The 24,685-nt window shown below is 42.2% G+C and overlaps 1 protein-coding gene across 8 annotated transcripts; it reads right to left on the bottom strand.

Annotated features, from left to right (window-relative positions):
• Window positions 1-475: 475 nt before the first annotated feature.
• LOC110532611 (nucleolar protein dao-5) lies at window positions 476-14,781 on the bottom strand. Of its 8 annotated transcripts, none has more exons than XM_021616658.2 (14): window positions 14,621-14,781; window positions 14,212-14,276; window positions 13,841-13,922; window positions 11,768-12,186; window positions 10,297-10,476; window positions 7,070-7,129; window positions 6,286-6,315; window positions 5,852-6,175; window positions 5,652-5,729; window positions 4,722-4,763; window positions 3,651-3,692; window positions 2,979-3,116; window positions 2,089-2,295; window positions 476-1,903 (listed from the first exon to the last, which is right to left on the bottom strand). In XM_021616658.2, exons 2-14 carry the CDS (start codon window positions 14,236-14,238, stop codon window positions 1,850-1,852), a joined length of 1,683 nt encoding a protein of 560 aa, XP_021472333.2. In that variant the 5' UTR covers window positions 14,239-14,276; window positions 14,621-14,781; the 3' UTR covers window positions 476-1,849. The 8 variants fall into 8 exon arrangements, with proteins under 8 accessions (XP_021472333.2, XP_021472334.2, XP_021472336.2 ...); XM_021616659.2 differs by having other exon boundaries at window positions 14,212-14,256; XM_021616661.2 differs by lacking the exon at window positions 3,651-3,692.
• Window positions 14,782-24,685: the final 9,904 nt, after the last annotated feature.

The raw sequence follows: 24,685 nt of genomic DNA, 5'->3' as shown, positions 1-24,685 counted from the left end.
TGATGCAAACTCTGCTATGAATCCCCACACAAATTAATATTAGGATACTATAAAAAGATTAGAGTCACTCCTTTATGACAGGCAAGCTTACAATCCCTCAGATCAGCTGGTAAAATTATTTGCTTGTGTGGATGTTTCATACTATGTAAGGCTCTCCTTTCTTCTCATCTAACATGAATGCCTGACCAAGTTGCTTGGGTAATTAGCAAGGGTGCTGTTTGGTGTTTGTATTTAACAAGGTGTGGTCTTCTAACATAGCTGAGACAGCTTGGCTCCCTACTTCGGGAATACAAGATGTGTTGATAAACTTGTTGGGTCATGTATTTTTCAGGTATTGCAGCACTTGATAGTCCTGCTTGATAACATTAAATCAATATATTACAGGGACATTTAATTTCACTCTAAATATGTTTTCATATTTCCCTATACTGATAGCTTTTGGCCTAAATTGTGAGATAGAAAACAAGAAAACAAATAATTGTATACATTTATTCTCTTAACAGTTACAGAAAAAAATAGCTTTAAATACCCCCTAGAGTTGATCAACGCACCCGTGCGTCAATCTAATTAACATAATAAAAACAAGCATTTCTATAGGTTGTAGCATTAAAGGCCAAATTCAATATTTTACCTAAATGAAAAATTAAATAGCTAAAGGATCCATGGTATGATCTTTAAAATAAATCCATATGTTAGCTCAGTAGAACCCCCCCCCCCCCCCCCCCCCCCCCCGGAAATTGCTGTCACAATAAATATTCTACTTCCAGTTCCAGTTCATCAAATTATAGGTGCAGAAATTAAGAGACAAGATACCCAAGATTATAACATCTGCATTCAAACAGGCACACACATGTAAAGCAGTGCACTCAAATTAGAACAAACCTTTATACTTCAGTGAAACGTTAATCAAATATGATTCATGACTGTGCAGTTAGCTATATAGACTACCAGATGATCTGTGTAGTTCCCAAAAAAAGTAATGATTGTGAGGTCCCCCTGTGTATGATTATAATCATAAATTGTAATTTAGTGTTTGGCATATATTTGCATCCGTGTACAGTTCCTGCAAAGTTTAAAGCCTACATTGTAAATTGCATGTGTCTAGCCTAAATAAAAAAATCTTGGCAGGAATATCCACCATTTCACCAACTCCTCCATTACATTTTGAGTTTATTCCATTACTATCTCTCTATCCCAAGCTAAGCTTTATGCATCTCTTCTCCAAGAAGTCCTATGAATGTATCTGAAACCATTGCATGCACTCCACAAGTTCTTCTCAGACTAGTAAAATGTGTATGTGAAGAGGGGAACAAATATGCTAAACGTAATATTTGCATTAGATCCTTACACATATTAATATGTTAAAGCAGGGGTGTCAAACTCATTCCATGAAGGGCTTAGTGTCTGCGGGTGTTTAGTTTTTAAGACCTTAGACAACCAGGTGAGGGGAGTTCTTTACTAATTAGTGACCTTAATTAATCAATCAATCAAGGGAGGAACAAAAACCCGCAGACACTCAGCCCTCAGTGGAATGAGTTTGACATGTATGTTAAAAGAAGGGTACATACTGTATAGAAAATGGATTTTGCTCTCAGTACATGTTACAAAAGCACTCTTCTCTACCTATCAAGCCTTTAAACCAGAAAATATATTTACCTCCTCCACAAAGAACAATTCTCTGAAATCGTCCACACAGATTAGACTAGAACAAACCAGTCCACCTCTCTCCCTCAAACCACTTGCTCTTACCATCATCCTTTCAATAGTGTGATCAGAAACATAATGTATCTAACAAATCAAAAGTTAATTTCCAGATATGGCATGTGAAGTTTGAAAGGGTGTTTCCGTTTTATTTGGTCTTCTCTGGTTCTGTTTGTACTCCTGCATCTGACTGGCCTTTGCCCTGCAAGGGAAGGGAAGGGTCATTTCGCTTATCAATATAGCTCCAACTGCATGTAAGAACCTACATTTGCTTCCCTCACATTACTTTGCCCAAAGCAATATCTTTCAATGACATTTCATAGTGAAGTATAGTTCATAGTCATAGGGAGTTGCCGAGGCCATCTAGTGGTTGCAAATTCAGCCTACCAGGTTTTTGAAGAACAAGTGGATGGAGTTCCTCTTCTCCAGTCTTTTAGGTAGGACGGGGGAATTCTCCATAACCTCGGAGGGCCCTGACACGGGCTTGCTGTCAACAGCAGGGTCCTCTGGGGCCTTTGGTTCATCCTTGGCTACACTTGGTTCAGCTACCGCTTCTGCAGCTGGGGCAGGGACTTCCTTTTTCGGCACAGCTGCCTAATTGAATTATGACAAATAATCAAGAGATCAATTTCAAAGTGTAATTTGGGTCATTTAATGTTCCTCTTAAATTGGGCTTCCAATATTGGGCTTCCAATATGATGTTGCCTCCTTGCTCTCACCAGTTAAAGCTGAGCACACACATTATCACACTGACTAGCACAATACAAGAGCACAACTGATGCAATTAAATAGTGGCTGTATAATGGAATGACTACATAAATGGGAGCATTGCTCTGGCTGGTAAACATCATAACATGATGAGAAATTAGAAAGTATCACTACCAGCTGTTTTCGCTATCATGTGTATGCAACATATCAATTGCTGTACCAAATAATGTTCATTATTTATGGAGGATATTTCATTATTTGTGCAGGATACTTCAACATGGTAGTACCAGCATAGCATAAGCTGAACACAGTGAGATCACTCTTGGTAATTTCACACTGGCTGGCAAGTATTGTCATTTAGCCCTTTGAAAGGTTTCTTGAGTTGTCGGACTCCACTTGTTGAAGCTGTCTGGGCTTTTGAGGCCATTTGGTTTAGCAGGTCCTCAAATTATCACACCATTCTGTTATTGTTTATCACATGTACACATTTTCTTGTATTTCCAAAATTACATTTCATGAGTAGTTCCCGTTGAGAACCAAAGTGAGATGTGAGTAAATGTCTGCCTTACCTTTGTCTTGAAAAGAGAAAAGGAAGTGAAAGGAGAGGCTTTGGAGGCAGCAGGTGTCTTCTCTTCCTCCGGTGCAGGTGGTGGTGGTTCTAGTGTGGCAGAGGCCTCCAGAGTGTCTGTCTTTGAGAAGTCTACATTCTTTACCGAAAAAGCAAAAGAGAAAACTTAATTATAAACGATTGTCAGGATTAAGGAAGGTGTAAGAGCCCACAAGAGTCCACCACCTGGAAGAACCAGAAAATAACCCACTAAAACAGATAAGAAAGAGATAAGAGGGTGATAAAAATCTCTACTCAGGTACCAAAACTGGTACTGTAAAATAGATATTATGTGGTTTGCCCCTTAGGGCCACTTTATTGCTGAGATGAATGAAACAACTTGTAACTGATCAGAGGAAGCTGGTGAGAGGAGCTATAGGAGGATGTGCTCATTGTAATTGATGGAATGGAGTCCCTGGAATGGTACCAAACACAAACACATGCAAACAACATATTTTACTCCATTCCATTTATTCCATTCCAGGCATTACAATAAGCCTGTTCTCTTATAGCTCCTCCCACCAGCCTCCTCTGTAGCTGATAGCTTGAACACCCATTTTCACCATGCAACCCAACAGAAACAGACAAAGATGGCACGTGAGGATGGAGTATGCCAAGAGTTTTCTCCTTTTACCTGTACTTCCACAACCGGCTGTGGCTCCATTGGTTCCACTGTCTACAGGAGAGCAGAACGATGTTAATCTGAACATGTGCCATATAACTAGACCTTCTACTGTATGGTCTGCATGGCAAAGCACCCATAGGTGTGTAGAAGCACAGTTCACCACACAAATAAAGACACAAAGTCGCACATATACAGTCAGAATGAAAATCTAATTCAGTTTCTGTATGAATACATACAGTCAGAATGATAATGGGTTAAAATGTCTGAATTTGATTTTGTTGGATTTCTGATGTTGTTTGGGATGCTGTTATGCTATTTATGTTCACAGATGATGAATGAATAGATGCAGACCTCAGCCCATTCTCCACAAGTCATGCCATCAGTCCAGCTAAATGCAGCACTATCTAAAGTGTGTTGATTCCACATTGAGAAAAACATAAGCAATAAAACTCAATGAAAAGTCACAATATGTCACTGGAAGTATCGGGATAGATTTACATTTACAGGAATGCTCTGAGGGACTGCTCTGAGAGACTGTTTTGTTTGATATCTGTATTGATGCTTTGCTCAAGAGAAAGGGCAGCAGTCTGTATGATATAGCTAGTAGATCTTGTACCCACAAGATGCAATGATTTGAATACAGTTAAATGAAATGAAGGATGTCACAGTGAGCTTAACTCTGTTAGTTTCAAAATGGCTGAATGTTGTATTGTCATACCGCTGCAGCAGGCTTGGCAGGGGCTCTGGCTCCACTTGTTGACTTAACCTTGATTTTAGACTTGAGGCCTATCAGTGCCTCAAATTCAAGCTGGTGAGAGGAGCTATAGGAGGATGTGCTCATTGTAATGGATGGAATGGAGTCACTGGAATGGTACCAAACACAAACACATGGAGAATGTATTTTACTCCATTCCATTGATTCCATTCCAGGTATTACAATAAGCCTGTCCTCTTATAGCTCCTCCCACCAGCCTCCTCTGTAACTGATAGCGTGAACACCCATTTTCACCATGCAACCCAACAGAAAGAGACAAAGATGGCACGTGAGGATGGAGTATGCCAAGAGTTCTCTCCTTTTACCTGTACTTCCACAACCGGCTGTGGCTCCACTGGTTCCACTGTCTACAGGAGAGCAGAACGATGTTAATCTGAACATGTTCCATATAACTAGACCTTCTACTGTATGGTCTGCATGGCAAAGCACCCATAGGTGTGTAGAAGCACAGTTCACCACACAAATAAAGACACAAAGTCGCACATGCACACATACAGTCAGAATGCAAATCTAATTCAGTTTCTGTATGAACACATACAGTCAGAATGAAATTGTAATTCAGTTTCTGTATGAACACATAGTCAGAATGAAAATGTAATTCAGTTTCTGTATGAACACATACAGTCAGAATGAAAATGTAATTCAGTTTCTGTATGAACACATAGTCAGAATGAAAATGTAATTCAGTTTCTGTATGAACACATACAGTCAGAATGAAAATGTAATTCAGTTTCTGTATGAAATTAATACTTGGTCTGCTGTTTCTTTGGGTTAAAATGACTGAATTAGATTTAGTTGGATTTCTGATGTTGTTTGGGATGCTGTTATGCTATTTATGTTCACAGATGATGAATGAATAGATGCAGACCTCAGCCCATTCTCCACAAGTCATGCCATCAGTCCAGCTACATGCAGCACTATCTAAAGTGTGTTGATTCCACATTGAGAAAAACATAAGCAATAAAACTCTAGGGAATGTCACAATATGTCACTGGAAGTATCGGGATAGATTTACATTTACAGGAATGCTCTGAGGGACTGCTCTGAGAGACTGTTTTGTTTGATATCTGTATTGATGCTTTGCTCAAGAGAAAGGGCAGCAGTCTGTATGATATAGCTAGTAGATCTTGTACCCACAAGATGCAATGATTTGAATACAGTTAAATGAAATGAAGGATGTCACAGTGAGCTTAACTCTGTTAGTTTCAAAATGGCTGAATGTTGTATTGTCATACCGCTGCAGCAGGCTTGGCAGGGGCTCTGGCTCCACTTGTTGACTTAACCTTGATTTTAGACTTGAGGCCTATCAGTGCCTCAAATTCACATCAAACTGTTACAATCTGACACACATTTATGTTTTATGTTCTCTTTTACAAAATATTATCTGCTGCCAAAGAATGCCTCTAAGTGCCTTGTTCTACAGGAGTTGGCTTACCTTTCTGCTGAAAAGTCTGCTGAACGGGCGGTCAGATTTCGGCTTGGCGGCCTCTGGTTCTTTGGCAGCACCCTTTGGTTCTTCTTTTGGTGTGTTGGTCACAGATTGGGCAGCTAGTTCAGCTTTAACCTCCATCTTACATGAGTCTGGGGCTGGGGCTGGGGCTGGGGCTGGGGCTGGGGCTGGGGCTGGGGCTGGGGCTGGGGCTGGGGCTGGGGCTAGGGCTAGGGCTGGGCCTGGGCCTAGGCCTGGGGCTGGGGCTGGGGATGGTGGGATTGACATTCCTCCTTTGGCTGTTACTGGAGCATCCACTAGTTGTGCAGCCTATTCGAGAGAGACACACAATGGAAAATAGGAATAGTTGATCACCGACATCTAGTTAATAGCTCACAAAACATGATTTATTTATGTTTATGTATTTAGTTAGTACTCACAGTAGTTGTTGTTGTTGGTTGGGCCTCTTTCTGTGAATGTTTGGTAACAACAAACAATAGTTAGTGCTGGTAAAAAGGAGATCACCATTCTGGTTCCGTGAAGAGATCATATATCTTCTTTCTAAATAGCTTGCTTAGAGGACCTGCAGTGGCATCTTTTGCAACAGGCTTCACAGCTGAGGAAGGTGCCCCTTGACCTGCACAGGTCTTCTCAGCTGTGTTTGGTCTTCAGCAGAAGATGGATGCCAATTACGACTACTGACACTACTAACTACTTGTTTTAGGTTCAAGAATCATTGACTTGATTAACTTAATTGGGATTAAATGTATTTATTTTAAATGATTGAATTCGTAATTTTTTTCCCTGAGGAATTCAATAACAGTCACAATCACAGTCATCCAAAAGTCTCTCAATGTAGATTAATATGTTGCTACTGGAACAGAATAGAATTCAAGTGTAAATGCTAACAGCCGCAATGTTGAATGAGGCCTTATGTTACCAATGGGATGAAGGTGATAAGCGGTAAGAGTGAGATGTCTTTCACTTGTTACTTTTTCACCTTTGTTGGTGTAAGCAGTAAGGTAAAGGTAAAGTAAGGCTGCGTCATGAAAAGCTTTCATTATTTTTTTAGATGACTTTAACAAAGGCACATGGTTGCATAGCATTACATGTAGACTATAAAGTATACTAAATAAACTCTGTGCATAACTGTTTCTGTATTGAATAATTGAATTTGGTGTTTTTGCATAATGCATTATGTTTCAAATGAAAATACATGCTTACCTGGTCTTTTGCAACAGCAGGGGTGGCTGTTTCTTGCTTGTTTTTTTTTGTGGGAGTCACCTAGGTAACACACAGATATATACTGAGTATATCAAACATTAGGAACAGCTTCCTAATATTGAGTTGAACCCCCCCCCCCCCCCCCCCCTGCCCCCTCCTTAGAGTAGCTGCTGCTTTTGCAACAGCTAATGGGGATCCTAATAAAATAACAAATACCAAATACCTCCTCTCCCACAGTTGCGCCAAGTTGGTTGGATGTCCTTTGGGTGGTGGACCATTCTTGATACACACAGGAAACTGTTGAGCATGAAAAACCCAGCAGCGTTGCAGCTCTTGACACAAACCAGTGCTCCTGGTACCTCCTACCATATCGAGTTCAAAGGTCCTTAAATATTGCCCATTCACCCTCTGTATAGCACACATACACAATCCATGTCTCAATTGTCTAAAGGCGTAGAAATCCTTATTTAACTTGTCTCCTTCCCTTTACCTACACTAATTGAAGTGGATTTAACAAGTGACATCAATAAGGGATCATAGCTTTCACCTGGATTCACCTGGTCAGTCTGTGTCATGGAAAGAGAAGTTCTTAATGTTTCGTATACTCAGTGTTTATTGAGTGTCTGTGTACAATCTTGGATGGCAGGCAAAATTGTTCGCTACTTTTTGTTTTCTATAAAACAAATCTAGCATTTAAGTGTATCGTGATGTTTCATAAAAATATTTCAAATGAAATGTGATACCTACAGTAGATATCAGCCATATCAAAGTATTTTAAGAGAGTTACAGTCACAGGGAACAGTGGAATTACTATTTTCATAGGACAGATGTCTTTCAGTTAGTCATATGCAATGCCTTCAAATGGTATTCACACCCCTGGCCTTTTTCCACATTTTGTTGTGTTAGAGCCTGAATTTAAAATGGATTACATTGAGATTTCTTTGTCACTGGCTTATACACAATACCCCATAATGTCTAAGTGAAATTATGTTTCTACACATCTTGATTAATTAAAAATGAAAAGATGAAATGTCTTGAGTCAATAAGTATTCAGCCCCTTTGTTATGGCAAGCCTAAATTATTTAAGGAGTAAAAATGTACTTCACAAGTCACATAAGTTGCATGGACTAACTCTTTGTGCAATACTAGTGTTTAGCATGATTTAGTGTTTAACACCTCATCTTTGTACCCCACACATACAATTATCTGTAAGGTCCCTCAGTTGAGCAGTGAATTTCAAACACAGATTCAACCACAAAGACCAGGGAGGTTTTCCAATGCCTAGCAAAGAAGGGCATCTATTGAGAGATGGGTAAAAAACAGACATTGAGCATGGTGAAGTTATTAATTACACTTCGGATGGTGTATCCATACACCCAGTCACAACAAAGATACAGGCGTCTTTCCTAACCTGGTTACCAGAGAAGAAGGAAACCACTCAGGGATTTCACCATGAGGCCAATGGTAACTTTAAAACAGTTACAGAGTTTAATGGCTGTGACTGGAAAAAACTGAGGATGGAACAGCAACATTGTAGTTACTCCACAATACTAACCTAACTGACAGAGTGAAAAGAAGGAAGCCTGTACAGAAGAAAAATATTCCAAAACACGCATCCTGTTTTCTACAAGGCACTAAAGTAATACTGCAAAAAATGTGGCAAAGAAATACACTTTTTGTCCTGAATACAAAGTGTTAAGTTTAGGGAAAATCCAATACAACACATTACTGAGTACCACACTCCATATTTTCAAGCAGTGATGGATGCACCATGTTATGGGTGTGCGTGTAATCGTTAAGGACTGGGGAGTTTTTCAGGATAAAAAATGGAATGGAGCTAAGCACAGGCAAAATCCTAGACGAAATCCTGGTTCAGTCAGCTTTCCACCAGACACAGGGAGATTAATTCTCCTTTCAGCAGGACAATAACCTAAAACACAAGGCCAAATCTACACTGGAGTTGCTTAGCAAGAAGAAAGGGAATGTTCCTGAGTGGACAGTTTTGACTTAAATCTGCTTGAAAATCTATGTCAAGACTTGAAAATGGTTGTCTAGCAATGATTAACAACCAATTTGACAGAGCTTGAAGAATTTTGCAAAGAATAATGGGCAAATATTGTACAATCCAGGTGTGCAAAGCTCTTAGAGACTTACCCAGAAAGACTAACAGCTTTAATCACTAGCAAAGGTGATTCTAACATGTATTGACCCAGGGTTGCGAATACTTATGTAAATAAGATATTTCTGTATTTCATTTGCAATACATTTGCAAACATTTCTAAAAACATGTTTTCACTTTGTCAATATAGGCTATTGTGTGTAGATGGGTGAGAAGAAACACAAAAATCTATTTAATCCATTTTGAATTCAGGCTGTAATAACAAAATGTGGAATCAGACAAGGGGTATGAATACTTTTAGAAGGCACTGTAGCCATTGACATCTACGGTTGTCTAACTGATGGCACACAAAGAGGTCCTTGGCAAAGCACATACAGTACATGCTCTCTCACTGGGGTGGCCATTGTGCTCTGGGGATGGCGTAGGCCTTCCCTCACTATATTTTCATGCATCTCAACTTCCAATGGCACAGGCCTCCCTTGTGAGCTCACACTATAGGCTGAACAAAAGACCACCACATTCCCGCATGTTCAAAGGATTTGATTAACATGGGGCTGGGGTTATGTTAACTCTTTATGGAGGCATGATTCCAAAAGAAGGCATGATGAAGAGAAATGACAATAGCTGCCTGTGTAATCATTCCTTCAAGACGTGGTCACTCTTTCTCAGAGACGCCTCTACACATATTTCCACACACAATGATCACTGACAGCACTATACAGTCTTAAAATACAATGACATCACTGATGGAACACTGTTTTCTCATTTAATTATCTGTGGTCCCTTACTTCACAACAGAAGGTTAGGATTACCATACCATAATCAAGCATTAGGCTAAATGTTTTGCTATTCAGAGGCATATTTGGAATTAGGACAGCATGGCAAACGTTCTTTTCCATACCAAATAAATGATGGTTCTTCAATAGTGTTTGTAGTGGTTTCGCAGTTGGACTTTTACAAAGGCTTGAAATCATTTTTCTCAAAATAAGTTTACAAACTTTAGGCAAATAGATCAAATATTGTGTGCATATCTATTCACTTATGGATCTTACTGTTAAAACAACTCTTTAAACAATACAAATTAAATCCAAAGAAAAATTCAACTTACTAGTGTTTTGAAGAAGTTCATAACTGGATTCTCTTCTGTTTGACTCTCTCCCTCTTGGTTTTCCTGAATATGACTGCTTTCCTCTGCAATTTTGGGGCTTTTGACCTCCTCTGCCTCTGGACTAGGGTTGGGACGCTCCTTTGAAGTCTCTGTATCCTCCTTTACCTCAGCAAGTGGCTCCTATAGACAACGGCAAAGAATGAGCCCTCAGAAATGTGAGTGTTTTATCAGTGAAGCTGAAACGCTTAGCAAGGAGTCTGTTAGACGCAGCATTGAGATTGAAGCACAATTCCAACCATGCCTCTGCCTACTCGGGGCACCATCAACAATCATCCTTTTATTAATGCTTGTTTCCACCCACACTCATTGATATTCAGCAATGTTGGAGACTTCTGTCTCTTTTGCTCTGAAAAATGTCAGCAAACTCAAATTTCTTGTTTTGTTTTGGGTTGTGTTGATTTTGTAAGAAAATCCCCCATTCTTATCTCACGATATTTAATTGTATTTGAATATTCCTTAAGGTAATATGACTTAGAGTAATATCATTCTGCAACACCAAGAAAGGATAGTGGCATCTTTCTTCTTTGGGTGGGCTGGATTTAGGTTCCTCTGACTCTATAGAAGCTACATCTTCAAGAAGTTCTTTCATCTCTTCTAGTTCTTCAGCCATTTCAGGTGGGCTTACACTCTCAGGCTCTTGTTAAGGTTGGCTGACACTCTTCACTTTAGACTGTACAGTTCTTATGGGGCTAGATGCAAGTTTTTCAGCCATTGCTGACTCTACAGCAGCTGTATCTTCGTTAACACTTGCAATGTCTTCCAGCTCTTCTTCAGGTGCATTGCACTCCTCTAAAGTTTTATCCTCTGTGACTTCTTCACCAATGGCCAGTTCTGTTGTCTCTTTTTCATGTGGGCTGACACTATCCTCCATAGGCTCTTCTTCAGGTGGGCTGACACTCTTGTCTGTAGGTTGCTCGTCGGTGGTTTCTGGGTGAGCTTCAGTGGTTTCTGGCTGCTCTTCAGTGGTTTCAGTGGCGAAAATCAGACAGTAATGGAAGTTGCATTGGAAACAAATGTGCAGCCATCAATATTTTCCAATCCAGTTCAATGGATGATTGCAAGGAAATTACGCCTTCGTTTGTCTCCTTTATAATAATAATAAACAGGGATGTTTGTTAGATCTGTAATAGGCTTTGTTATACACTGGAAAGTGAAGAATGATCTGTGAATTTTTCTCGCAACAGATGCAATATTACTGTAAATAAATGTTGCCAATTCACAGTACACCTCACATTACAGTGGCTATATGCGTAGTTAACTACTTTGGAATAACCAAAATCATTTCGATTTTGAAATGTAACAATCTCAAGTTAGGAGCTGATGATCATGAATTAATTATCAGTACACTGAGTGAAACTGAAATGGAACTAATGCCAACCCAATTTGAAGGGATCACTGATTAGATACTTACAGCTTGGATCCCATCGGTCACAGCCACAGGGACTTTCTGATCTTCTGCAGAACTTTCAATCTCCTCCACAATCTTGTCCTTTATGGGCTCCTCCTTTTCCAGGGCTGGATCCGTGTTGGGGGTGGGTTGAGGCTTAGCTTTCTTCTTGAACAGATTTTCAAAGATGTTCACTTTTTCTTTCGTGCTGTTCTTGGGCTCCTCCTTCTCTTGGGTGGCTGGTTCCAGTTCTGGTTCCGGTGTGTTTTGAGTCTTAGCATTCTGTGTCTCTGGTTCCACTTCTGGAACCTCCTTGATGGCAGACTTCTGTTCCACCACCACAGGCCCAAGACCACTGCCATCTGCCTCCACTATACCTGACTCTTCAGAGGGAGGCAGTGAGGGAGGCATACTGTTCTGCTCCACAGCTGCTTCACTGATAACTGCAAGATATAAGTCAGTTAGTTGGTGTGACAAAGAAAGTTATTTGATATGATTCATCCTTTGTACACAGGCATCATGTAATACCTGACTATTATCTTTTTTTATGTCCGGTAATGGAAATTAGCCAATTAAATGTACCTAAACATAATTGAAAACGTAATCTATGTAATCCCCAAAAGTAATTATTTATCATGAGGGCCATAAACAATAACTAGTAATGCTGCATACTGAAAGAAAGGTTAACATCCCAGCTTTCTGGTATTTATTTTAATAAATTGCTCAAGTACACAGTACAAATATGATAAAAATATGAAAAATATGAAATATTTATATCAACAAAACTGTATGAATAATGCTTGAAATTACTTATATGCTTTCTAAATATAGCATAATCAAATGATAAAATAACTAACTATAAACATTCACATTCCTTATAACTAACTGGAAAAATAAAAATCTGTATGTTTAATGTTAGAGAAAATGAGCATATTTATGTGCTTTGATGTAGGGTTCAGCCAGGAGTTAATGGACAGTCGGAAGTGCGAATGAAATGGTAGGAGGCATATCCCAGCTTCACGGGGTTTCAAATGTCATATCCTACGTCACATATGCACGGAAAGAAATACTACTGTTTCGGTGGGAGCCAGGGCAATCGCTCAATGAAAGCCATTTCGACCTACTATGTCCATGGATCGATTTATAAGGGAAAAATGTCGATCGGAACCGGTACCAGAACCACACTGGTTGTGATTGGGAGTCCCATAGGGCGGCGCACAATTGGCCCAGCGTCGTCCGGGTTAGGTTTCAGCCAGGTTAGGCCATCATTGTAAATACTATTTTTTTCTTATTAACTGACTTGCATAGTTAAATTAAGTTTACATTTAAAAAAAAAATAAAAATAAGAAGGTCCCCAAAACAGGACCTTTATCTAAGAGGATAAATATGATTAATCTTAGTTCCCAACATGTAATTCAGTAGAACATGGGAGGGTGTAGGAAATGGCATGCAACTTTACCAAAGGAGTTTCCTAACGATACTACCTCTATGACTAATCAATGCAGTGCTAGGCTCATTACCCTAAGCTAAATGCAAGCCAAACCTTTCCTTGTGCTGTATGTAAAACTATGTGCTACTGGGGACACACAGGCTAGTCGTGTGAAACAAACACAGTCTGGAAATAGTGGCTGTAGCTGCTCACTTGCTAGTGATTAGATGACCAATATCAATATTATCGCCCTTAAAGAAAATACATATGTACTTGGCCTGCAAATCCTTGTACAAAACTGTTGATCCAGTGAGACAATATACACAAGGACTGATCAAACATCTGTTCATCCTCTATGTTGAAGGCTACGCCTATAGTTAACATTGAACACCGCCCAATAGCACTGACAGACGGCTGTATTTACAGAGAATTATGAGAGACTTGGTAATTGATCCAGACTAATCCAGCAATTCAAGATTGATTACAAAGGATAGTGTTAGTGTCATGTCATCCCATTGGAGTAGTACATAAATAACTTGGTTACCATGATAGACATCATAGACAGAGGTGTTGCAATCAGTTGGGCCCACAGTTTGGGCCTTATTGATCATGGGGTAACAATCAGGTGACAACAGGATAAATGGCTATCAAATCACTCATAGACACACCATTCTCCAGGCCATTGGATGAGATGCTTACAGCATGGCCATTCAATCCTCCATGCAGGGGCTTTTCTGGAGCCTGCTCAGCCTATGAGAAGAAAGATGGTTGGCATGAGCTTCTCTTGTCATCATTGTTTTCATCATATCACTTTCATCGTTACTTCATTTTGTACGGACCATCAATTAGTATTAGATGCATGTGCACACGTAATATCTCTAATATTTTACTGCCTGTAATTTGAAACTTGAAACTACTATTATTAGACAGCAAACACTTCCATTGGGTGTAAAATGCCACAACCAGCCTTCTTTCCCCTGTATTCCAACATTCAAAGTAAAACATGCATGCTGTCAAAGAAGGCTATTATCAAACATACCTTGTTTTTAGAATGCTCATTGCCCATCTTGATCGCAGTTGAAACCTGCAGAAGAAACTGTTTATCTGTGTGTGTGTGTGTGTGTGTGTGTGTGTGTGTGTGTGTGTGTGTGTGTGTGTGTGTGTGTGTGTGTGTGTGCAACATATGTCGTAACATCAATGCTGAGAATGAGATACTTCATTCTTGTATCACAATACTATAGTCTCCAAATACAACAACGAAGTTAGATGAATTCAAATGCGATGATTATAAATATCAATAAATTAGGATACTCATCTTATATAAATGAATATTATTTGAAGCAAAGCTAATAGATACAACTTAAAAAAAAAAAAAGCTATAGAGAAGGAATGGACTACACTAAACCAGTGGCATTTCGAAGACAAAAGTATTTGAGGCTATGTCTTACCTTGTGCCAACTCCTATGGCAGAGTAAAAGCAGCAATAGCACACCCCTGCTGTGAAAGTTGTGTGTTTACAATCTGTCTGTAGTATTCCAGCTATTAGTGGGAGCAAGTTAGAGATCAACTTGCTGCTTTGCAACCTGCTCAACTAAGAATATGGACATAGGAGTTTAGCCCTGCTCTTAAAGGGGTGGGGCTATCGCTTACTCATCAAAAAGGGATCTATTTGAATACCAAACACACAACCACAGCAAAAATACTCTGTCAACTGTCAGAGCATCTCTGATGTACTCATGCTAATCTCTTGAATTCTCTCTGAAAATTTTAAAATAAGAACATGATGACAAGCTTTGCTTTATCAGACAGATTTAGATGACAATACTGTATTTCTCAAAGAGCCCATGAGAAACTGCAGCGAGAGGTAAACTCATGATGCCTAAGGTGTGGTTGGGATTGAAACAGGATGTGAATGTAGGATATGTGGAACCATTGGAAGCATTGCTTATTTGCTTAGTGGTTTACTAGTAATCCAAATACCTGACACATGATGCTGACTACATACTTTGATATTAAGTTGTTATACATCTTAAAAACAGCTTTATTTTACAGTGTTTTATTTATACTACAGGATTAAATGACTTAATATGACAGAAGAAAAAAATACTTCATGGCCAATATGATCATGAACAAAAGTTTAAAATGAACTAAAATGTAATTGACAGCATATCACCAAATAAATCTATGGTCATGTAGAGTTTTTTATTTGGCCTGAAAGCTGGATTAATTTAGATCAATGACATCACATACTATTATGTATAATGATCCTAACAGTAGATCCTGTTGGACACTGTGCTATCTAACCTCCAAACGAGCTTCAATGCCATACAACACTCCTTCCGTGGCCTCCAACTGCTCTTAAACGCTAGTAAAACCAAATGCACGCCTGACTAGCACGCCTGACTAGCATCACCACCCTGGATGATGGTTCCGACCTTGAATATGTCTATCGGTAAATAGCCCACCCATTTTTACCTACCTCATCCCCATACTGTTTTTATTTATTTACTTTTCTGCTCTTTTGCACACCAATATCTCTACCTGTACATGACCATCTGATCATTTATCACTCCAGTGTTAATCTGCAAAATTGTAATTATTCGCCTACCTCCTCATGCCTTTTGCACACAATGTATATAGACTCTCCTTTTTTCTACTGTGTTATTGACTTGTTAATTGTTTACTCCATGTGTAACTCTGTGTTGTCTGTTCACACTGCTATGCTTTATCTTGGCCAGGTCGCTGTTGCAAATGAGAACTTGTTCTCAACTGGCCTACCTGGTTAAATAAAGGTGAAATAAAATAAAAAATAAAATAAAAAAAAGATCACTGTTAACCTTTTGAATAGATTTCCGCCTAAATAGACATACCGAAACATATTTATGTTTCATGAGATGGCCATAAACAATAACTGGTAATGATGCATAGTTTAAGAAAGGTCAGGAACTCACATTTCTGGTCAAAGAAAAGTTATTAATTTCTTAGGTGTACTCACCTTTGAGGACACAAGGTCAAATACATAGTACAAATTTTATGAAATCATTTAAGATGTTTTTCCTATTACAACAAAAGTTGAGTAATAAGGCCTGAAATGACTTAAATGCTTTCTAAATATAGTAAAAATGTAATTATAAGCAACTTATTATAAGATTCCACCTTATAACTGTAAAATGAATACGATCCTACTAAGTAACCGTACAATATTGGCACTATGTCATATAACTGAAGACTGAGAATTTTCTCCTAAATGTCCACTGAGCAATGCAGAGACGCTATTCAAAATTGTGCAGACTTGTTATAACATCTGCTTTAAGCAGAAAGTGATTTCGTCCATCAGTGACCAGGAGAAGGTGGTCTTCTTTCAATTCTATGACACGATTTAGTATATTTTCATGTTGAGAGATCTAAATCCAGCTGAATGTCACAGTGAGATGAAACCACAACTATTGGATTTGATAGAGTGTCCCCGTTAATAAGCCATCTCCCAGACTGGGCTATGTCACTCAGAGGAAGAGCAAATAAATGATTTGTCTGGATAGGCCAGATAATTTGACACGTCACTCCCTATGCAAATGTGGGGTCTGAAACCTGACACTTCAAGTCATCTCTATGAGAGAGTGGTAGCAGAGAGCAGACCAATGGGACTTTCTGGCACTATAAGGCACAGTACCCTATGCCGTTCATAGAGCGCTTTGTAGATCAAAATATTAGTCAGAACCGGTCCTGAACCGCTCAAAGTCGCCCATAAAGGGACTTAACATCTAAGAGTTAATCAAGACAAAGGGTTCTATAATCTAATCAATGTGGATCATCATCCATGGACCTGCCACAATAAGTCAATTGTTTGGCTTTCATAGAGCAAACCGAAAGTTGATAACAGGCAATCAAAACAGAGATGCTTCTCCAGGGAATAGCAATTGATCCAGACTGAGTGAAATACTACAAATTTATGACAAAACTAATATCAGTATCAGTTTAGTTTAGTTTGTGTTTTAGTGGCCCAATCAAGTTGAAGTTGAACAGCTTATACTCATTATCGATGCCAAGCTGTTGTAAGGGATTTCCTCCTCTTCTTCCGAAGAGGAGAGGCGAAAAGGATCAGAGGACCAATATGCGGCGTTGTAAGTGTCCATGGTTCTTTTAATACGAAAATGTACACATGAACAACTGAATACAAAAACAATAAACGTGGAATGAACGAAACCTAAAACAGTACCGTGTGGTGAAAAACACAGACACGGAAACAAACACCCACAAACACACAGTGAAACCCAGGCTACCTACGTATGATTCTCAATCAGACACAACTAATGACACCTGCCTCTGATTGAGAACCATACTAGGCCGAAACATAGAAATACCCAAATCATAGAAAAACAAAAATAGACTGCCCACCCCAACTCACGCCCTGACCATACTAAATAATGACAAAACAAAGGAAATAAAGGTCAGAACGTGACAGCTGCCTAGGAACGGCTGGCTGTAGGCTATAGTTAAAAATGACTAACTAATGAGTAAGGCAACCAATAATTTTCTGTCTGTCCGGGACTGTGAATTAAGTAGGAGAAGGATCCTGAAACTAAACAAAAATAACTAATATTGTCCTCAGACGCTGATAGTACAATTTTTAAGGAAATAATAGCCTGTGAGCAACTTTCTTTCAGCTGTGAGTGAGTCTCATGAACAATTGACAGACTTTCCTCCATTAAATTCCTTGGTGTCATGCGGGACTAGGTGGGTGAAGGAATCAGACGCAGAGAGTTCCACTGGGGCAAAGTGCTCTTTACTTCGGCACACAAAATGATAAGCCCAACAATACAGGGAAAGGACATACAACGTTGACAACCCAAAAAACACAGGGTGCCAAGTTAAGAAAATAAATCCACCTCTACCTAAAATGCACACACTTAACATAAAGACAATCCCGCACAAAACAAGGGCGGGTCTACCTACTAAATATAGGGAAGCTCATTAAGCCAAACAACAGAAACACAGGTGAAACTAAACAAACAGACAAATGAAAAAGGGATCGGTGGCGGCTAGTAGGACGGCGACGACGACCACCGAGCACCGCCCGAACAGGCAGGGGAACCAACTTCGGCGAAAGTCGTGACAGTACCCCCCCCCCCCCCCGACGCGCGGCTCCCGCAGCGCGCCGCCACCGGCCTCGAGGATGACCCGGAGGTTGACGTGCCGGGCGATCCGGGTGGAGGCGGTGGAAGTCTCTCAGGAGAGAAGGATCCAAAATGTCCCCCACTGGAACCCAGCATCTCTCCTCCGGACCATACCCCTCCCAGTCCACGAGGTACTGTAGGCCCCTCACCCGGCGTTTCGAGTCCAGAATGCCACGTACTGTGTACGCCGGGGACCCCTCGATGTCCAGAGGGGGCGGAGGGACCTCAGGAACCTCACCTTCCTGCAGGGGACCAGCCACCACCGGCCTGAGGAGAGACACATGAAACGAGGGGTTAATACGGTAATACCTAGGAAGTTGTAACCTGTAACACACCTCGTTTATTCTCCTCAGGACTTTAAATGGCCCCACACACTGCGGCCCAAGCTTCCGACAGGGTAGGCGGAGGGGCAGGTTTAGGGTCGAGAGCCAGACCCTGTCCCCCGGTGCAAACACGGGGGCCTCACTGTGGTGCTGGTCAGAGCTCCTCTTCTGCTGTTCTCCCGCTAACCTTAGCGGTCTGCAGGGCCGTAGGGAGACCGGGCAACGGGATGAGATGGCAGGACTTAGAAAACCGATCAACAACGACCAGGATCGTAGTACTTCCCTGGGACGGGGGAAGGTCGGTAAGAAAGTCCACCGATAAGTGTGTCCACGGCCGTTGTGGAACGGGGAGGGGCTGTAACTTCCCTATAGGCAAGTACCGAGGATCATTGCTCTGAGTGCACACCGAGCAGTCCTTAGCCAACGTGGGCCAACAGTATCTCCCTCTAAGACTCCGCACTGTCCTCTCGATGCCAGGATGACCCGAGGAGGGGAGAGTATGAGCCCAATGGATTAGCTTATCCCGGACCCCCCTCGGCACGAACTGAGCCCTCGCTGGACAGTTAGGGGGGGCCAGCTCTAACTGTGAGGCCCTCTCTATCTCCGCGTCCACCTCCCATACTACCGGTGCCACGAGACATGAAGGTGGAATGATCGGAGTTGGCTCAACGGACCGCTCCTCGGTATCATAGAGGCGGGAAAGCTCGTCGGCTTTGGTGTTTTGGGAGCCTGGCCGGTACGAGATGGTGAACCGAAACCGGGTGAAAAACATGGCCGATCTAGCTTGACGTGGATTTAGTCTCCTCGCTGCCCGGATATACTCGAGATTACGATGGTCAGTCCAGATGAGAAAAGGGTGTTTCGCCCCCTCAAGCCAATGTCTCCACACCTTCAGAGCCTTGACTACAGCTAACAACTCCCGGTCCCCCACTTCATAGTTCCGCTCCGCCGGACCGAGCTTCCTCGAAAAGAAGGCACAAGGGCGGAGCTGGGGTGGCATGCCCGAGCGCTGGGACAGCACGGCCCGACCCCCGCCTCGGACGCGTCCACCTCCACTATGAACGCTAAAGAGGGGTCCGGATGCACCAACACGGGCGCATTGGTGAACAGCTCCTTCAGATGACTGAAAGCTCTGCCCGCCTCTGCTGACCAACGCAAGCGCACTGGTCCTCCCTTCAGCAGTGAGGTAATGGGAGCAACCACCTGACCAAAACCAGATAAACCTCCGGTAGTAATTGGCAAACCCTAAAAACCGCTGCACCTCTTTCACCGTGGTCGGAGTCGGCCAATTACGCACGGCTGTAATGCGGTCACCCTCCATCACCACCCCGGAGGTGGAAATACAATAACCCAGGAAGGAAACGGCTTGTTTGAAGAACACACATTTCTCCGCCTTGCAATACAGGTCATGCTCCAGCAGTCGCCCAAGTACCTTACGCACCAGAGACACATGCGAGCAGGTCTCGGAGAATCTCATCTACGAAGGATTGGAAGACGGTGGGAGCATATTTCAACCCATATGGCATGACGCCTTACTCATAATGGCCAGATGTAGTACTAAATGCGGTTTTCCACTCATCTCCTCCCCAGATACGCACCAGATTATACGCACTCCTCAGGTCCAGTTTTGTGAAGAAGCGCGCCCCATGAAATGATTCCACCGCCGTAGTGATGAGAGGTAGTGGGTAACTAAACCCCACTGTGATGGAATTTAGACCTCGATAATCAATGCACGGACGCAGACATCCATCCTTCTTCTTCACAAAAAAGAAGCTTGAGGAGACGGGTGATATGGAGGGCTGAATGTACCCCTGTCCCAGCGATTCAGCAACATATGTCTCCATAGCTACTGTCTCCTCCTGGGACAATGGATACACGTGACTCCTAGGAAGTGCAGCGTTTTCCAGGAGGTCTATCGCGCAGTCCCCTCGACGATGGGGTGGTAATTGGGTCACCTTCTTTTTACTGAAGGCGATAGCCAAATCGGCATATTCAGAGGGAATGCGCACGGTGGAAACCTGGTCTGGACTCTCCACCGTAGTCGCACCAACAGCAACTCCTATACACCTGCCTGAACACTCCTCTGACCACCCCTTAAAAGCCCCCTGTCGCCAGGAAATCACTGGATTGTGCTGAGCTAGCCAGGGAATTCCCAACACCACTGGAAATGCAGGTGAATCGATAAAGAACAGACTAATCTGCTCCTTATGACTCCCCTGCGTTACCATGTCCAGCGGCTCCGTGGCCTCCCAGACCACTTCTGACCCTAATGGTCGGCTATCTAAGGAGTGCACGGGGAATGGTAGGTCTAACGACACAAGGGGAATCCCTAGCCTTAACGCGAGCCCCCGATCCTTGAAATTCCCAGCTGCGCCTGAACCGACTAGCGCCTTATGCTGTAGAGAGGGAGAAAACCCAGGGAAAGAGGTTAACACATACGTATGACCGACAGGAAGCTCTGGGTGAGTTTGGTGCTGACTCACCTGGGGTGATTGAGTAGTGCTCCGTCTGCCCTCCCGTCTCCCAGACGAGTTCCTCCAGCACCGGTCGGCCGTGTGTCCTCGCCGACCACAACTGGTGCAGGAGGACACTCCTCCTTCGGTCCCCCTCAAAGCCGCCCCTCCTAACTCCATAGGGATAGGAGCAGGAGGGCTGGGAGGTGGAAACGACAGGACCTGTTCCCGAACGCCCGCGGGCAGCCAGCAGGTTGTCGAGATGGATGGCCATGTCAATGAGCTCTTCCAGCGTGAGGGTGGTGTCCCGACACGCTAGCTCCCTGCGGACGTCCTCCCTGAGGCTGCATCGGAAATGGTCTATCAAGGCCCTGTCGTTCCACCCCGCTCCTGCGGCTAAGGTCCTGAACTCCAGGGTAAAGTCCTGCATGCTCCTCGTCTCCTGACGCAGGTGGGACAGACGTTCACCTGCCGCACGACCCTCTGGTGGGTGGTCGAATACAGCTCGGAATCGGCGGGTGAACTCGGGGTTATGATCCCTTGTCGAGTCTGGACCATTCCACACTGCGTTGGCCCACTCTAGGGCTCGTCCAGTCAGACAGGAGACGAGGGCGCTCACGCTCTCCTCTCCGGAGGGAGTAGGACGAACGGTCGCCAGGTAAAGTTCCAGTTGTAGGAGGAAACCCTGACACCCCACTGCCGTTCCATCATGTTGCTGAATCGCTGGGACAGGGGTACATTCGGCCTACTCCCGTGGGAGCGCCAGCCGAAGAGCCCTGGAGCCGAATGTGGTAGCAGGAGGAGGGGGTGCTGGAGATGAGGTGGGAAGGCCACTCCTCTCCCATTGATCCATCCTCTCCATCATTTGATCCATTGCAGAACCAATCCTGTGGAGAACACTGGTATGATGGAGGACCCTTTCCTCCATCGATGGGAGAGGAGGTGCGGCTGCTCCTGCTGATTCCATATGAGGTGCGGGATTCTGTCACGCGGGACTAGGTGGATGAAGGAATCAGACGCAGAGAGTTCCACTGGGAAAAAGTGCTCTTTACTTCGGCACACAAAATGATAAGCCCAACAATACAGGGCGCGGACATACAACGTTGACAACCCAAAAAACACAAGGTGCCAAGTTAAGAAAATAAATCCACCTCTACCTAAAATGCACACACGTAACATAAAGACAATCCCGCACAAAACAAGGGCGGGTCTACCCACTAAATATAGGGAAGCTCATTAAACCAAACAACAGAAACACAGGGGAAATTAATAAGACAAAACAAACAGACAAATGAAAAAGGGATCGGTGGCGGCTAGTAGGACGGTGAGGAGCACCGCCCGAACAGGCAGGGGAGCCAACTTCGGAGGAAGTCGTGACACTTGGAGACATGCCAAATCACTCCCACTACTGTAGCCAAAGCATGCAAGAATGACCTTTGTGAATTAACACAATAATTATGGTCTGAAAAAATCACATTACCCCATGTAGAGTATGCTGTATTAGTCCTTGATGCTTTCTTATTTTGTGCATTTTGCATAACGGATTCCTCTGTGGTCGCACTGTGAACATGATTTTTGACATCCCGCAAGGCATGCTTTGAACAGCACACAGGAGACTTCATGCAACCCCTATTAAAAAACTTTATGTAAGAGCTAACCAAGATATTTCAAATGAAAGAAGGAATCTTTAAAGATGCAGTCTGGGATCCCAAGCACTTAAAAATGTGTAACCTATTTATGAATTGGGGACCGGTTTTGGCTCGTGAGCACTACTTTCAAAACTACTGGCTGAAATTATACAAAATCTCTGGAGCACCACTTGAACTATGCATTTACCATCAGTGAGATGTTTATAGTATAGAACATTGATCTTGTGCTATTTGTTATCTAAACCAACCCTACCATATATGTATTTTAAATGAACTTTCTAAATTGTTTTTGCCATGTTCATCTTTGTTATAATAAAATCTGAGTACGTTGCCCGTAGCTGCCTTACGACAACTCATGCATTCTGCCAATATTTGAACTTGGGAGCAGTTCTGTTTGTTCTGATTATTTACAGAGCAGAAGTTCCGGTTACTCCAATCACGTGTAGAGTTGTTGTACTTTTGGAATGCAGTGACTCTGGTTGGCATATGAGTGGAAATGTAGAAATGCTTAAGCCCACTTTTTGGAACTATTTTTTATAAGCAAAACATTCCATATTCGAGCTTTAGTGCCATAAGTCTTTGTAGTTCCCTTGGAAGATCTGGTTCAATTGGCTTTCAGAAATCATTTGCAGGACAATACAGTTATCAATACATTTTGTGGTTTTAAAATGAGGCCATGAAATTAGATGATCAATTTGGCATGTAAAAAAGATTTAATGACTAATTTCATGCAAGATCTTCTAGGTGGATGGGCACATGAGAATGGTGGGACTGTGTCAATTGAGGAAAGATGGCGGAAGTGGATGAAAAGTTTGAATCAATCAGCGCGTCGAGCAAAGTTGGTGAAGATGAATGTTCTGAATGGACAAAAGTCGTATCGAAAAAACGGAACAAAAAGGAAATTGTCTAAAATTGGACTGGAGGATTGTAGGAATGATAATGAATCACTTCTTGTTGGGATGTGTTTGTTGAGTAAGGATGCATATGTGGGAGACCCCTTTGAGGTGTCAAAAATTGTGAAGTATGCGCTGGGAAAAGTGGTCTGTCAGAGTGACCAGCAATTGTCTTATTTTGATGCATTGTATTTCTGAAGAACAGAGGAAGATTGCAGTGAGCCTCAAAAGAATCCGGACAACAGAAGTTTTGTGTTTTTAACTTCGAAGTAGAGCACCAGTCAAAGGGGTCATTTCAGGGGTGACGACAGATATTTGAATCCCTGAAGAGAATTCCTAGTGTGATTGGTGCCCGGCGTCTGACCCGCTGGGTGAATGGAGAAAAATAAGAAAGTTTGTCAGTCCTGTTGTTTTTTGATAAAGAGCAAATACCTACGCATGTGAATCTTGGTTATGTAAGATACGCTGTAAGAGATTTTGTCCCCAAACCATTGCAGTGTAAGAATTGTAAAGGATTAGGCCATGTTTCAAGTGTGTGCAGACAGACAGAGTATATTGAGAACAGAGTATACCTGCCCTCCAGGACCACCCGATGTCACAGGAAGGCCAAAAAGATCATCAAGGACAACAACCACCCGAGCCACTGCCTGTTCACCCCGCTATCATCCAGAAGGCGAGGTCCATACAGGTGCATCAAATCTGGGACAGAGAGAATGAAAAACTGTTTTTTTTATCAAGGCCTTCAGACTGTTAAACAGCCATCATTAACATTGAGTGGCTGCTGCCAACATACTGACTCAAATCTCTAGCCACTTAATAATTACAAATCGGATGTAATAAATGTATCACCAGTCACTTTAAACAATGCCACTTTATATAATGTTTACATACCCTACATTACTCATCTCATATGTATATACTGTACTCTATACTATCTACTGAACCTTGTATCTATATGTACATATTCTTATTCATTCCTTTACACTTGTGTGTATAAGGTAGTTGTTGTGAAATTGTTAGA

Source organism: Oncorhynchus mykiss, chromosome 9, assembly GCF_013265735.2.
Source record: "Oncorhynchus mykiss isolate Arlee chromosome 9, USDA_OmykA_1.1, whole genome shotgun sequence".
Classification (NCBI taxonomy): Eukaryota; Metazoa; Chordata; class Actinopteri; order Salmoniformes; family Salmonidae; genus Oncorhynchus; species Oncorhynchus mykiss.
The sequence above is the reverse complement of the archived record's forward strand: the minus strand, read 5'-3'. Positions and strand labels throughout refer to the sequence as shown.

Bases quoted from the DNA above. Each gene is read 5' to 3' on its own strand.
- LOC110532611 (XM_021616658.2), bottom strand. From the start codon at position 14,238: ATGGGCAATGAGCATTCTAAAAACAAG. The intron at 6,316-7,069 runs GTAAGCATGTAT...AAACATTCACAG, and splicing joins CTGCTGTTGCAAAAGACCAG to AAAGAGGCCCAACCAACAAC. The intron at 3,693-4,721 runs GTAAAAGGAGAG...GCTCTCCTGTAG, and splicing joins AGCCGGTTGTGGAAGTACAG to ACAGTGGAACCAATGGAGCC.